General features: G+C 37.7%; 1 protein-coding gene and 1 long non-coding RNA gene across 4 annotated transcripts in view; one reads left to right on the top strand and one right to left on the bottom strand.

Moving 5' to 3' along the window:
• Nucleotides 1–17,442, top strand: part of LOC139120882 (metaxin-2-like) — a 213,640-nt gene that overhangs the window by 66,927 nt on the left and 129,271 nt on the right. For all 3 annotated transcript variants that reach the window (XM_070685503.1, XM_070685504.1, XM_070685505.1), the window contains exon 2: nt 11,535–11,582. In XM_070685503.1, the coding sequence (XP_070541604.1) occupies nt 11,535–11,582 (48 nt within the window). The remainder of the gene's footprint in view (nt 1–11,534; nt 11,583–17,442) is intronic.
• The window catches only part of LOC139120884 (uncharacterized), a 466,659-nt gene that overhangs the window by 417,197 nt on the left and 32,020 nt on the right, over nt 1–17,442 (bottom strand). The gene's annotated exons all lie outside the window — the stretch shown is intronic.

The raw sequence follows: 17,442 nt of genomic DNA, 5'->3' as shown, positions 1-17,442 counted from the left end.
AAAAGTATGAAAAAATGAACATCATTCGGAAGACGCTCCTGCACAAACTGTAAGATTTTGTCAAAATAATGTTCATTTGTCGGCGCTGAGTTAGGATTCAATAGTCCAGTCACAAGATTAACAAAATATTGGATTTAGTAATAAAATAATCAAAATTAAGGCTTGATTTTCAACAGTTTACCTAATTTCACATAAATACCTTGCATGATTCTCTTTGGAATAACAGAAACGTTTATGATTATGGGGTTGAACTTTTCTGTGATCGAAAATATACAAAGTGGATCCTGTATGCGAACGAATCTGTTTCTTCACCGAGGAGAACTTTCACAATCTCTGACCTTTGAGGCAAGTCAAAGCATAATCTAGTAGATTGAATAAAAAAAGAATTGACGTAGCTAAACGTGTTCAAATAGTTTTCATTCGTTTCAAAACCATAAGAGCGTGACATTGCTTGACTAATTCCGACGCTGTACAGATAATAGTCGCCGTATTTATAAAGAAACACGTCACTAATTATGCCACATAGACTGTTTTCTTTCTAAAAAGAGGCAATATATCACTAAACTTGCTGCGATAGTTTTTCATTACAAAGCCACCGTATTTATTAAGAAACTACATCGCTAACAAAAAGGGTGTACTGTTTTCGTTTTTTAAAAGAGAAGAACGTAATCTCGCTAAACTTGTTCGGGTTTTGCACATTTATTTCAAAATTTAATCTAGATCGTGGCATTGCCAGACTCTCTCCGACATTAAACATAGCTGTCATTCTGGGGGGAGGGGACATATCGGTAATAACGTCTGATAAACTGTCTTTATTTCGAAAAAGAGTTTGAGTTGATCGAGAATTCTTAACAATTTTTTTTCCATTTCCGGCAAAACTCGATCGAGACGTGGACTGAAGTCAGAAATGAACATGCTTTATTTATCGGAATATTGCTTTACCGCATGTCGGGAAATGCACCCAAATTTATAAGCTTATACTCGCCTGCGGCGGGGGTTATTGCTTAAAATAAAAATTTCACCCCATGAAATCAGGTGCGCTACGTCTAAGGAGTTTATAGAATCTATCAGAGTAGCATCGTCTACTCTCACGCGGCTTTAGTCAGTCCGCAGCGTCCCTCTACAACCTCGGAATTATGGACGTACGAGCGTTACATGAGCGTGGAATTTGTCATTCCCCATAGAGTTACATTAAGATTTGCTGGAAAAGATATTTGTACTATATTGTCATTTTCAAGAGAAATTTGCATAAAGATTAGTCAAAAAAAAAAATGATATTGATCTTATAAATAAAACTACACGGTCAATTAATTCAGAGATAAACAGCATTGAATGATTTCGTCCGTGAAAAAAAAAATGGTGAAAATGCTGACTCGGCATTTTTCTCATTACTGTTGACATTCATTGTCTTATATCTCAGCAACTAGGCCGGTGATCCCCATATTTTCATTTTTCAGATCACTACTGCCAATGACTTCACGTTTACCTGTCTGTTTTCACACAAAGTTTTGGCTTAATTGTTTTTGCTTCTTCTTCCTATTGTTGTTGTTGTTTTTAAGAAGGAGTTCAATAGAAAGTGGCAGTGAAGACCTACCTCATATTTAAACAGTCCTGTTTTGTCAGGGCTATTGGCAATGTATTTCTCGTACACTGATTTGCGTCCGAGATAACTACCTTGCTGTCAAACTAGTATGGATAGAATCCTAAATAAAAATTATTTTAAACGTCTATCAATTTCAACTCTTAGCCAGTTAAGAACGATTTAGTAGCATAGTCTGACATCGTCGTCGAACATCTTAGCTGCAGTCGTAGCTCTCGTATGAGAAAAATTAACATATGTACTATACTGTTGTGTAGCCCCCTGTTATACGTAATGCCCCGCTTTCTGTCTTCGGCAATACTCAGAGAGGATAACGTCTTAAATCAATGAAGAAATACAAGAAATGTAATTTCCAGTAATTGTAAGTGGCCATCCTCTCGCTGTGCCTCGCGCAACGACTCCTTACCAGTGAAAGTAACCGTAATCCACGGAAATACCCCCAGAACAAGATGACGTAGTTGACTCTGGCTCTCGACCAATCAGTGAACAGTGACCCGAGGTCACGGTCTTTTTCAGGAAGCAAGTTAGCACTTTGAGGAATCGTCACGGATCGCTGCGGAAATCGTGCCATTTCGCGCAATTTTCCTGCAGATTGTGCCATTTCTTGCCACCGACCATGGAATATAGAGTGTACTGCTTCGATTGACAGCATTTTGGTGAGCTTTATTGAAATTAAAGTGGCGAAATCGCCACTCTGAAATTGGGTAACGTGTGAGCCTCGGGGTGATACCTTCATACCTTTTTTCTCCTCCGTTATACAGGCCGCCTTCGCGTAGCGACGGTTAAGTGCCTGTGATACACAGGACGTGTTGGATGTTGGTGAAGCGGCGCTTTGAATTTTCGTACAGCGACTCGGGATGGAGTGTAATCCTAAACCTCAAATTTGTGCTCGGCAATATAACTCTAACGCTGAAAACATGGACAAAAGCCTTTTACCTCGACCCATGTTATCAGAAGGCGAGATTTTGTCAGCGGCATCGATGGGACAGGCTGTAAGCTGCAGTGCATTGTACGTACCGTATACATGTACTATATTGATGGGATGAATAGCTTGGAGCACAGCCACTACTCTGCTTGGAGCAGATTTGCAGTAACAAAAGTCTACGACGTGTCCTTACAGACCATCATCAAACGCACATTTCGTTCGAAACTGTTTGCATTTTGGTATCATTCGCAGAAAATACAGGGTGTAACTTGCAAGACAGACAAGTCCCTGTTTCAAAAATTTGTTTCCCTAAAAATTCAGTTTTCGATCCAACCATAATTTACCCAACCAGATTGTCAAAGGGCACTTTTATTACATCATGTCACTACAGTATATACTATAGATGCACTCTATATCCATGCAATGCTTTCACCAGCATAACTGAAGCTGTTCATTATCTAGCATTACCAGTTATTATAATTTAAAAAGTGGATTGTCTGTTATGAAATAAAGGAACATAAAATATAAATGAAAGATCAATTTTATGTTGCTTACACATGACTGGTCACGAAGTGCAACAGTACTCAGTGTGTAGTGTGTACTCCCTGGTAATGAAATAGTGGGAAATATGTCAATCATGTGTTGCTGCATATTTGCAGCAATAATCTGGTTTGCCGCAAATTTGCAGCAAACTGACTTAAGGGTTTGCAGGAGGGTCACATCTACCTGCAAACTTCTGCAACTCCTTCCTGCAAGCTATATGCTTGCTGCATATTTGCAGCAAACTTACGGCAAATTTGCAGTAGAAATAATTTTCGGTAAGGGGTAGCATTACTTTTTTACCAGATCCCTTGTACATTTTTTTTGCTCACTCCCACCTTTTCTTTTTATCAAGCCTTCTCTTTCTATTTTTTGTTGTTGACATTTGCTTATGTATTTAAGATCTGCTTGTCCCATTGCTATAGAAGTTGATATGCATGTTCCTAAAGATGACCTCCAGTACCTAAGTGGGAGACCATATTTGCTTTTGTTATTCTTGTTTTTCCTGGTTTAAATATTTCTTGAATGGACCAATTCAAACCGAATGTGAGCACATAGTGTCCTTGACGGTATTTTTTTGTTATTGATTTGGGTTCGCAAATAGAAATAAAAGATTAAAGCTGCAAGCAGCGTTGGCGGGGCCCAAGCGATTAACATGGTTTCCAGTTCGTGCAGTGATTTTATTACGAGCAAAATTTCAGCTTGAAAACAGTCAAGTCCTTGTAAAGAAGAATTTTGAACATCATCTCATATTTACTGTCTGTTTCAATCGTAATCGTATGTTTTATGCAAAATACAATATGGCGGCAAAACCATGTGACCGATCAAATTGCCTTTCACAAACTTGAAAGAGCTCTCACTAAGAATGACAAAAGTGGAATTTCATTGCCATCAGTGTTGTGGTTCTGGAGAATAAGATTTTAGAGATAAATTGCGATTTTCGCAAAATCAAATGTGGAGTCTGAAACTGAGCACGGTGAGCTACCAAAAATGTCTTTCAAAAGTACAAGACATATATGAATTAGATGCTACTCAAAATTGACAATACTGGAAGGCTGAAATATTGCATCAAATCAATGTATTCATCTCTGAAATTTTGAGTGTAATAATTGCAAATTTTGTTGTAATTCCATTTAGTCATATATTTTTTCATTTCATCTTTAGTGTTCAAAGTTTTACTTTTGTATAATTTTATGACAAGAATGTGAAAATTTAGAAAATCAAGCATGGTGACTCCATCTTTTGTTTGTAATATTTGATTATTCTCATATGCCAGAATTCAAAAATTTTTCCATGTGTTCTCCTTGTATTGCTTTCTGGCCTGATCTTGTTTAGGTATAATGTTTCACTGTCATGAGCGTCATTTGACACACACTATTCTTCAACTACCATGTACATCAGAGTCAGAGCTCTCTCTGTCACTGCTCACGTATGTAGTAACAGTGACACTACTGTACCAGTAACAGGGCAGTATCTGGTAGTGACAGTTGCCCATAGGCAGTAGCGGTATTATCTTTGATAATTTTGACAATATTTATGTTCAGTTTATACAACTGCGTTCGTGTTCTACTCTCTACAGTATGTTGAACTGTCCAGTATTCAGCTTGCTAGCACAGCCAGTGTATGTGTACCACGCATCAATGCTGACAAATGACTGGCAGTCTGGACTCTAATTAAACTATCACCTAATACATATTTATATATACTGGCTTTGTCGAGAAACTGAACATTGTGTGTTTGATCATGCTGTAGGGAGACAGCAAGAAACTGTAGTTGATATATTGGATAGAAATATTGCAAAAATCATCAACGGTTGGAGCTTAGTGCCCTGTTACAAGGCTCAAGTCTGATTTTTATACGACAAATCACAAATGTTTAGATTTTTTTCGAGATAAAAGTCATGGAATGTGACAAAATGGTTGTAGATTCTGTTAAATTATTACTTACATTACAACATTTGAATGACATAAAAATGGTATTCATTGTTCATTTAATTACCTACAAAAACTTGGAATCGGAAAATGTAAAACATAAAAGGAAACCAAAACATTTTCAAGTGCCCCCTACAGGTGGGGCAATATTTCAAGTTCCCTCTCTACTACCCTCAAAATTTTCGAATCACCGTTCCTGAATTTCTCCAGCCCCCCTAACCGTTTTTTTGTGAACGCAGCCTTGGTAACAAACCTGCAATCGCTATCAGTGCTGCACTATACATGTCGCGCTTTAGCAGCACGAAACCTGCTTCATCACACCAGTTTTTCAAACGAACTAGATATCCATTTTCATACCAGTTCAGAAGTAAAATACTCATAGACTTGAGATATTTGTGCATGTTAGACTTTCGATACATTCGCTTTACGCTTGAATTTAGCATGGAGCTTTGGTGGCTCCATGAATTTTAGCAAGCGATGCTCGGACGGCGCGCACAACGTATCGATGACACTTGGGTCAGGGGTCATCACAAAAAAATCAGTGCGTATTCACGGCTTGAATCATGCCACTGATCGCGGAAATCATGGATCATAAATCCGAATGTTCATGTCTATTACTTAAACAGAACCCTAAAATATGAAATACATAATGTTTTGATATTGAGAACCATGTTTTTGTTTCACTGACGATCAAGTTTAATGCTCAAATATCGCGACAAGAATTGCGCATTTGCACGATATGAATGCGGAAGTACGTTGACTCGGCAGACGAGCGAGCGCCTTCTCTGAAAATCTGTTTCCGATATCACGTCACAATACACTGAAAAATCTCGCGAATTCATCTCTACGGAAGCCAATCAACACAAGTTCCTAACGTCAGTAAAGATATTGTCTTGTTGCCAGCAATACACCAACATTTTCGCCGTTCAGGAGTGCCTTACTCGCTCTACTTTGTAAAATAAGTCGTATGCTTTTGCCGTTACCTAACTTTCCAAATTCACGGTAGACTTTCCGCAATAGTAGTTGGAGATTTTGTTCAATATATCGCGCGTGGTGGAAACCGCAATTATCCATAATCACACAGTCACCTACAGCCAAACACCCTTTTATTAAAAGTGTAATAACTAAATGGTATTATGTCAGGATTTTATTCGCCAAGTTTGGTCAAAATGACACCATTCAAAGCGACAGGAAGGAAGTTAGAAAATTATGTAGTGATATAATTTCATTAAAGCTCCATGCTAAATTCAAGCGTAAAGCGAATGTATCGAAAGTCTAACATGCACAAATATCTCAAGTCTATGAATATTTTACTTTTGAACTGGTATGAAAATGGAGCTGCCTTCTAGCTGCATCGTAAACTGTGATTTGTGAATGCTTTAGTTGGGTGAAGGCGATGTGAGACACCTGAGTGTGGTGAACGCGATAGCGGGCAGGATGAGCGCTACACAAAGGAGTTTATCCCGGTCCCGAGGACACCGCGACATTGCACTTTTTATATGATATCAATATTTACGGCTACTAGATTATACAATATCGAAGTTAGATTGGCTCGGCTAGATCTATAGGGTGGTGAAAATATCCGATATATATCGGATATTTACCCGTAATTTGACAGAATTCAGTATCGCCTAGTATCAAGGTTAGAGTCAGTCCCTGGAATCATGGATGTAAAAAATAGCATGCTTGAATTAAGTCGAATTTTACCAGAACAGTAAGGCGGTGAAATTTCCGATATATATCGGATATTTACCCGCGATTCGTCAAAATCTAGTATCGTTTAGTATCGAAATTACAGTCAGTCCATGAAGTCGGTTTTATGAAAACATGTACATGTAAGGTGGTGAAATGTCCGATATATATCGAATCCCCGACTGCAACTAACTCACTACTGCACAGACTCAGATAACGCATTCCATTGCTAGGAAACCTGGCCTGCGCTACCTAATTCCAAATAGGTTCGTATGGTATGGATATAGGAGAGACACCAAAGAAACTACGATTTTAAAAATTATTTTAATTTTTAACATTTCACCGACTTCAACTCTAGGCGCATCGTACCGTGCATTTGTAATGCATTATTTGCATTGTTTGGATGTCTCGAAACTACCGAAAGCGTACAATGACCGGACTATAAAAAACGGGGGGGGGGGGGGATCTTGAAACGTTTTCGCGCATGCTCATTTAAGCTTTTGTCAAATTCCAACGCTATCAACTCACTATGTTGATTGCATGCCAAAGAAGTCTGCCGTCAGTCATCGGCCGACTTACGACAAAGCGGCAAATTATTTTGTTCAAAGAGTAGACAATTAAATGACAAAACATGTCGATAATATGGCTGATATAAGGATTATTTTTGATTCATTAGTAACAGTGATGGAACCAGCATAATTTACGATGGTGGACATGGTTTTCTCTCGCCTGCGCGATTGCGCAAATCGCGCATTTCCGAGCCATTGTCTGCCCTGGTAAAGTTACTGACAGCGCGGAAGTCGCGCACAAAACAAAGCAGGCAAAGACGCCGAAGGAAGTGGATGTTTACTGAGTGTTTCCACTATAATAAGTTGTGCAAACAAACATAAGATGCCAGGTCGCACCCATTTACACCTAGAACTATGGCAAGAGCGTCCAACTTCTCCGATATTGGATATAAACCCGCGATTCGACAGAATCTAGTATCGTTCGGTATCGAAGTTAGAGTCAGTCCTTGGAAGTCGGGTTTGACCAGAAATGCAAGGTCACGATATATATCGGATATTTAACTTGGATTTGACAGAATCTAGTATCGTCTAGTATCGATATTTGAGTCCCCAAATCGCCAATAAATATCTAGTAAATATCGGCGACTTCACAGACCGTGCGTGCCAAGGCACAGGACAAGTCATTCTAGTATTGTGTACTATCGATATCACAGTCCCCAAATTGCCGATAAAATCCAATTAAATATCGACGATTTCACTGATCTGGCGTACCGAAGCACAGGGCAAGTCATTCTACTATTGTCCAGTATCGATATCAGAGTCCCCAAATCCCTGATAAATATCGGGTAAATTTCGGCGATCTCTTAGACCGGGCATGCAACTGCACAAAGCAATTACAGTGAAATTCGATCAAGCTGCAGAGCTTCATTTAACAAGGTGCTGTTTCAATAGATATGTATCAGCGATTTTTACGACATTGACGGCTGAACTGGATGTGGTCTTGTTTACATTTTTAATCAGCTACATGCTCTCAGTTACACAACACACCAGGGCCACTCCATGCATGTCAGATAGAGAAACATTAACAAGTCACCACACCTTGCAATGTCATGTATCTGTCTTTTTTATCATGATGAAGAAGTGAGCGTGCATTCAGACACCTACATATAAAAATACCCGAATAGCTTCATTTATGGTCCTTGACACTCACATATCAGCTGTGCATAGACTCCAGTAATTGTGCCATTCAGTCGATCACACCGGTCGGCCACCCCTTAAAGCTAGTGGCACACTCCTCTAAGTACTTCCGTCGCAGTATACTCGACAACGTCACCTGGCGTACAAAAAAGCTGGTCGCAAAAGTTGCCTTACACAAGGGGCCGAGATTAGGGTTCGTGTGACTGCCAGCTGAATTTGACAGCGGGCATTGCAATCTGTCGTGCCGTCTTTGACTTTCAAGTGTACAATAAAACATACATCACTGATCGATCTTCTGACTGATGAGGTTTTAAACTGCAGCCTTATGAACATTGGGGCGACTGAACCGATCCAAATGCCTTTCGCAAACTTGAAAGTGCTCGCACTATGAAAGATATGAGTAAAATTTCAGTTGAATGTGTGTATTGCTTCTGGAGAAGAAGATTTTTAAGATTAAATTGTGATTTAAACAAAATCCAATATGGCGGCCAAATTACGTGACTGATCAAAACGCCTTTCGCAAACTTCCACTAGGGAAAATAAGTGTAAAATTTTAGTTCAATCAGTGTATTTGTTCTGGAGGAGAAGATTTTTAAAGATTAAATTACGATTTTTCACAAAATCCAATATGGCGGCGAAACCATGAGACCGATCCAAATGCCTTTTGCACACTTGAAAGAGAACACACTATCGATGATAGATGTAGAAGCTTTTTGCAAACTTGAAAGATATCAATGTAAGGGTAACATGAGTAAAATTTCATATTAATCAGTGTTTTGGTTCTGGAGAAGAAGATTTTTAAAGATTAAATTACGATTTTTTGCAAAATTCAATATGGCGGCCAAACCACATGACCAATCCAAACGCCTTTTGCAAACTTGAAAGATATTACACTTTAGATGATAGATGTAAAATTTTAGTTCAATCGGTGTGTTAGTTCTGGAGAAGAAGATTTTTAAAGATTAAATTGTGATTTCACAAAATCCAATATGGCGGCCAAACCACATGACCGATCGAAATGCCTTTTGCAAACTTGAAAGAGATCACTGTAAGCATGACATGAGTAAAATTCCAGCTTAATCAGTGTTTTGGTTCTGGAGAAGAAGATTTTTAAAGATTAAATTACGATTTTTTGCGCAATCCAATATGGCGGCCAAACCACGTGACCAATCGAAACGCTTTTCGCAAACTTGAAAAAGATCACATTGTAGATGACATTTATTAAATTTTAGTTCTATTGGCGAATCTGTTCTGGAGAAGAAGATTTTTAAAGATTAAATTATGATTTCAAAAAATCCAATATGGCGGCCAAACCACGTGACCAATCGAAATGTCTTTTGCAAACTTTAAAGAGATCACTGTAAGGATGGTATGAGTAAAATTTGAGCTTAATCGATGTTTCTGTTCTGGAGAAGAAGATTTTCAAAGATTAAATGACTATTTTAGAAAACCCAATATGGCGGCCAAGGTCACGTGACCGCATGCAATTTTATTTGCAAATTCTAAAGACCTTAGGTCATGCTTACTATACAAAAAATTTCAAATGGACTAGACCCCTAGGTCTTCTTGACAAGCCATTTTTAGGTTTTTGGAAAATCCAATATGGCCGCAAGGTCACGTGACCAATCAAAATTTCAAGGGTTAGGTGCACGAGTACTAATTGATACCTACTAGCCCTGCAAATTTGAGAAGTTTTCGTTCAGCCGTTTAAGAGATCTAGGTCGACAAAGAATCGGCAGAAGAAGAAGAAAAAGAGGAAGAAGAGGAAGTAGTAGAACTTGAGCAATAACAATAGGGTCCCAGCCGGTCGGCTTGGGCCCCTAATGATTTTCATAGCGCTCTGCCTGTTTGACTGTTTCCTGTCAAAACATGTAGGCCTAATTTACATTGAGACAGAAAAAAAGAATATGGATAAGGATATCGATAAGTTGCGGTAGAAAATCAACCATTGGTCCCTGCAATGTGAAGATCGAGGTACTAAAATCGGGACTAAAATCAAATGGTTGACCTTGTACATCACAATCAATACTCAGAACTTTGTCTTAATAAACCCTGATAATGAAATTTTTAGAGTAATGTAAGCAAAGGAGGCTTCACACAACATTGCAAGAACTATTTACAAGACAGATGACCTCATGATGCAGGAATGGCATTCTAGAGGACATAAGTTTTCTAAATGTACACACACAGCTGTATACTATCAAGCAAGATCCCTACATGCATTATTGATATGAGTCGGAAACAAATCAAATAACAGGTTAAAGTCAAATAACGTCGAAAATCTTGCAAGTCAAGAATAAAACTATCGGTTTGAGTACTCATTAATGTCAATTACTTAATCACATTTTCATGACAGACCAAAGAAACTTGGTGATCCAATCACAGTTTTCTTGACCTGGTTTTTTCATGCTGCAGCATAATTCAGGCATATTTCAGTTCTATTTCATATCACGTGATCTCCTGTGCAACTGAATATCATGGCAGCGGTTTCACAGAAGTAAAAAAACTGGTTCACTTCCCCCCACATAGAAAATTCTTTGTGGACTTTTGGCAAATTGTTCTTTGAAGCTCATCACATTGTTGAATTTTGAGCTCTTGTCTCTGCATGAATATGTGTTTGGTAGTGGTCATAGGAGACACATGGAGGAAGTCTCCTGCAGAGAAAAAGAAAGTCAAAACCTTTATGGGCTGACAGAGTATACACTCAGACTCCCGGCAAAAGCGAAAATCACGCATTATGAGTAAACTTTCTGTGTAGTTTTTCATGTATCTTTATCTCCTGACCTTCAATTTTTTCATGAATTTTTTTTGTATGAATATAAACAGCAAAAAACTGTCATTATTTTCTCAAATTTTAACTGATGCTCTAGCCATTCCAACCACCTTAATTTATGTAATTCAGTGGACCTTATCATAAAAGCAGCATATGTATCATATTGTGCACATGGTTTCAAAAACGCATACAAACAAACAATTATTGCTGTTGTTTAAACAATTTCCTTTGGTATACAAATTTGTAATTTGTCAAAAACTGTGTATATGCTGGTATATTGTACCTTATGTAGTATATTGTGAATTCAACATACAAAAATTTCTTGTTTTGTTCTGCTATACTAAATTTTTTTTGGTTCTTTTTACAGGGGAAGAGAAAATGCAGGATTATGTGTACTTATTCCAACCGTATGAAGGTACTAGTATGGTGTTTTGCTGAAAATGTTTAATTGAATTTTTAGGCATTTTAGTGACATATTTGTGGGTGACAGAGGAGAATAATAGACTTTTGACAATCACAATCCTATATCAACCAGAGACCCTTGACAGCAAGATGAGTAATCAAACAATGACTTGCCTACAGTAAACTGGACATTTTAGCCAGTGAAATTTTTCAACTTTTTGTTGCGAAACATATACCGGTACAATTCTATAACAGTGTGTGGTATGGCCAAAGTAAACACATCACCAGAGAGAAATAATCAGTCAATGAGTTTTCATCTATTAAATGATTGCTTCTATGGATTATAGATGGTAGAAGTTATTGGGATAGGTATGTCCAGCATGTGTGTGTGTTTGTGTGTGTGTGTGTGTGTGTGTGTGTGTCCGTCCTTTTGTGCGGATGTCTGGTCACTTAAATATTTCGAGAACTGCAATATTTAAAGACTTGATATTTGTTGTGTAGATGCACCATTAGACTGTCAACAGTCTCTTATGCCTTTTCTGTCTCTCATTTGTGTTGTCTCTTGCACATACGACCCTGGGGAATCATAATCAACATTCCAAAAGCATAGATAGACACATGGTCAGACACAATGGACTGTTGAAGCGCCCTCAACAACAACAACAACAACAACAGGGAAAACCCTTTAGTAATCTAATGCAGAAGAAAATGATTGACAGGTGAAGTGGATAGCAAGTTGCCGATCATGGCATGGCCCACATGGCCAGCTGGAAACAGTTACCAATTCAATATGGCGAGCATGCAGGAGTTTTTCTGTGGCAAAGCCTTGGACAAACTCTGCACCCTGCAAAGGCTTTCAATGACAAGTCATTGCAAGTTATGCTGTTGGAAAAGATGGGAGTGTGCTTACAGGGAGTGGCAAATCAATGTGCTATGAAGTGGCTGCAATAGTTATTGATATGGCCAAATACAGCGTTTCTGATTCTGCAAAACCAAATGCTATCATGCTGGTAGTCATAATGCATTCATAGTGGATACAGCATGCATCTTTCATAACAGTTGTTGTTCTCAGCCAATGTATTGAGTCAAGTTGACATGATGATCTCACTTGTACTTATGAACTCTATGCAAATTTCTTCCTTTGCCTCTGCCCTGTTCTCAACGGTTATATTCATGAATAAGGGACTGGACACAAATTACAGGGGGGGGGGGCGGTGTTTTTTTTTGGTGTGGGTCACCATTTTTCGCGCAAGCATTTTTGAAGGGTCAGAAAATTTTGTGCAAGCCTATGGGGGAGGGTCACCTTTTTTAATGCATCAAAAGCTGAAATTGCATGTGCACGAATTTGAAGAATATGGAATACTGAAAAAAGAAAAAATACCTGGCACTTTCATTTTCTGCCATTTCCATTTTCGGCGCGCCCTCCGGGCACAAGTTTAAGGGTATAATAAACAATGTATTGATGATCCAAGCAGCGGCATTGATTTAAGTTGTCATGATTTCTACTTATCCAACTCATCTATTGTGCATAACTTTCCCCTATAATGACTTTTCAATAAAAATTTGGGAGATCAGTTATTTGATATCATTCTCCCATTGACAATACATTGGGTATAGGTCGGTGTCAAATGTTCATGTCACTGTATGTCCATTTTTTATTTTTTGAGGACATTGACAGAATACAAACTATTCAGAATAGTACAAAATGTCATCAATAACAACTGGAAGCTCCAAGTTTAACAACTTTTGAATAACAATTTAGGACTAGATAACCAATGAGTTATACCGGTATGTAGTTGCCTCATAGCCTACAATGTATAGTGAATCAACATTTTGGTGAAATTCCAAAATCAAATTTTATGCACAACCATGGACTTGAAACAACTCTAGTCTAATCATTAACATTAATACTAATAATTAGTTGCACATAATTGCACACATTTACCTAGTTTTGTATTGGAAAAAAAATTATTCATAGTTTTCATCATAAACTGCTGCATGTAGTGAATCGACATTTCAGTGAAATTCCAAAATTAAATTTCTTGCACAACCATAGACTTGAAACCACTCTAGTCTGATCATTAACATTAATAGTAATAAATAGTTGTACATAAATGCACAGATTTACCTAGTTTTGTATTGGAAAAAGATTATTCATAGCTTTCATCATAGACTGCCATGCATAGTGAATCGACATTTCAGTGAAATTCCAAAATAAAATTTCTTGCACAACCATAGACTTGAAACCACTCTAGTCTAATCATGAACATAAACACCAATAATTGAGTGTACATAAATGCACAGATTTACCTAATTTTGTGTTGGAAAAAAATTATTCATAGGGTTTCATCATAGACTGCCATGTATAATGAATCAACATTTTGGTGAAATTCCAAAATCAAATTTCTTGCACATACATGGATTTGTAACCACTGTAGTCTAATCAAGAATATAAATACGGAGTGTCTATTGACACCCGGGTGTCAATAGCCAGAAGCTGCCCTATATGGCTATTGACACCCCTCGACCCGCGACCCTACTCGAATACCTTCAGAACCGAGCAAAGCTACGTTGTTCATTTCTTGTTTCAGACAAGTTGATGCCCATTTTTTGCTGTCGTGGGTACAGCTTTAATGGGGTAAAGTAACTGTGTAATGTTGTAGAATCATATCGACAGCTCGGGGTCAATAATTTTTATCCGCGGGCGAAGCTTGTCGAACAACATTTGACCCGAGTTGCGGAACCTTTGAACACATGCGGACATACTAAACACTGACAAGGACCATCAAGGACCGACAAAGGACCGACAAGTGACCAACAAGTTGAATTAAAACCATTCTTTTTCGATGTTTTGGTTTTAAAATGTCATTTTCTACTATTTTGGTGAATATTTACTCAATTGACAACGGCATTGAAGAAGGAAAACGAAATATCGGCCGACAAGTAAATCGCGTATTGAAGGAGGTCTTTTGGCCTTACAATTAAGGACCGACGTGTGACCGACAAGTTGAATTAAAACCATTCTTTTTCAATATTTTGGTTTTAAAATGTCACTTTCTACTATTTTGGTGAATATTTACTCAATTGACAACGGCATTGAAGAAAGAGAACGATTGGCCGACAAGGAAATCGCGTATTGAAGCAGCTCTATTGGCCTTGCTGTTATTTTATTGAGCTAAATTATTGGAAAAATGTACAATAGAATCATACAAAAAGAGGTAACAAATTTAGTTGAATTAAATATTTTTCCTGAAATTCAAAGATTTTGGAAATATGGGCGAACCATTGATCAAATTTTCATTTGCTTTTTTAGACTTTTGGAAAGCTTATGACAGCTTTTGGAGAGGTGGGTTTGGTACTAATTGTAGATTAATGGAATCAAAGGGAAGTTGTGGCGTGTGATTAAAAACATACATACGATCATATTGAAAGTAAAGTGTCTTTTGATGACATTGAAAGAATTTTGACCAAAATGAGGGTGTCAGGCAAGATGTGTTTAAGCCCCAATTTTAGTTGCAGTACTAGTATACATCAATAAATTCAAGAAGCTGCTTAATGAATCACTGCTTGGGGTATACTTTAATTCAGAACTCATGAGTGGCCTGTTTTTTTGCTGATAATGTAGTCCTTATGGCACCAAATGAAAAACAAATGAAGTCTATGTTATGCATTGCTAATAAGTATTGTAAACAATGGAAAATATCAATTAATGAAGAGAAGTCTAATATTTTAATAGTTAATGAGAAAGTTGAAAAATGAAAAAAATGGACGATCGGTGAAGTGTAAAATAAATAATCATCGGTGATAAGTATGGCTAATGGACGTCACGTAATCTCTCTCACCATACTCATTTTATGGAAGTAAAGATCAAAATTTGACAGTTTGTTTCCTCCCATGAAAACAATCTTTGGAAATCATGCAAACATTAAAGGAAATGATTATGATTTGACATTATGGAATCATATTATACGTCAGAGCAAAAATATGTGGGAAAAATGTTGATACTTAGAAAGTCCTCAAAGAATGCAACGACTAGTGGGTAAATTCATCCTAAAAGCATGCAGCTATACATCAAATGAAGCAATTCTTGGTGACCTTGGTTTGCACTACTATGAGAAGTAGACTTGATATCATGAAACTTAAATACTGTAGATTATTGTACATGGCCCATTGGTGTAGACCTATATGTTGTTCAGAATAACTAAGCTGAGTTTGGTTGAATTTTGAGGCCGACTGGCGAAAAAACGGGAGGGGTGTCAATAGCCAAATAGAGTGCCGGTTGGCTATTGACACCCATTGGTATAGGCCGCCTGCAGTAGCACTATGGGACCGCAAAATGACGACGAAAGAAGCTTTTTCAAAGAATTATTTATGGATTTCTATTGAGAATATATGTTGATCAGAATAACTAAGCTAAGTTTGGTTGAATTTGGAGGCCGACTGGCGAAAAACGGGAGGGGTGTCAATATGGCTATTGACACCCGGGTGTCAATAGACTCGGCCATATAAATATCAATAATCAAGCATACATAAATACCGGTAGACAGATTTGCCAAGTTTTGTATTTAAAAAAAATTATTCATAGTTTCGTCATAGACTACAATGTATAATGGATTTACATTTTATTTGAAATTCCGAAAACAAAGTTCTTGTACACAGATGCACGTGTTACCACCCTCTTCTAATCAAATACAATTATGTCAATTATTCAGCTTCCATAAATGCACAAATAGTGCACATTTTTAATTGTGAAAAAAATTTGTACAGTTATGTCATAAACTCCCATGTAGAGTGGATCAACATTTTGAGCGAAATTCCAAAATCAAATATCTTGTTTACATGTGCACTTGTAAACAACCCATGCTAATCAAGTATATTTATATCCAATGTCAGTTATTAAACATCTATAGATGAACCGATATTGCTAGTTGTATATTGGAAAATACACGTTCATAGTTTTCTTATAGTCAACTACCATGTATAGTGAATGAACATTATCGATGAAATCTAAAAATTACATTTTTTGTACACGCATGCACTTTTTACCTGCCACTTCAAGCAAAGTACATTTACATGAATTATCACACACATATTGATATTTTTTGGACAAGGCGTTATATCGGCCACATTTTACCTTCCTTTTGGGATATAGCAAGTCAGAAGGGGGTCTTGAACACAGCGCAGGTTTGTTTGGGGGTATTGAGTAACAGGGTAGGGTCACTTATTTTCATGCACAGATAAGGGGGAGAGTCACTAATTTTTGTGCATGAACTTTTGAAGGGTCGCTATTTTTGATGCAGCGGTGTTTCGAACCCCCCCCCCCCCGCCCTGTAATTTATGTCCAGTCCCTAAGTAATAGCAACCCAAGTCCTTCAAAAGACAATAGTCACTTCCTCCTTAGGGTGCTCGTGGCTCGCGCCTTTGACACTTCGCTTGTGATTGCCCCACCATTGTTTGCGCGAGACAAACACCAGTAAGAGACAGAAAAGGCGCAAGGGACTGTCGTCAGTCTAATGCACCATACGATGATGGCAAACTATTTTCTCCTTGTTTTTAGCTCACAAAGAAAGCTTATCTTATAAGGTGAATGATTTTCATTTGCATGTCTGTGTTACTTTTTCTACCCATTTCTGTTAGTCCATTCACATCAAAAACTCCTAAACTGCAGCACTTACCATCTAAGTACTTGGTGTACAGGTTCACCTAGGGGTTGAAATAAACATGTCAGTGTCACAAATATGCGAACTAGATATGAACTGAAAATGCTCATGTTTCATTATATATTGCAGTATAGTGTAAATTTAAACCACAACATGTTTGCAACTTCATTGAAAGTATTATGATCAACATCATGAACAATATTTACCACAGAT

Source organism: Ptychodera flava, chromosome 20, assembly GCF_041260155.1.
Source record: "Ptychodera flava strain L36383 chromosome 20, AS_Pfla_20210202, whole genome shotgun sequence".
Classification (NCBI taxonomy): Eukaryota; Metazoa; Hemichordata; class Enteropneusta; family Ptychoderidae; genus Ptychodera; species Ptychodera flava.
Note: the sequence above shows the minus strand (reverse complement) of the source record. Positions and strands in the feature narration are given on the sequence as shown.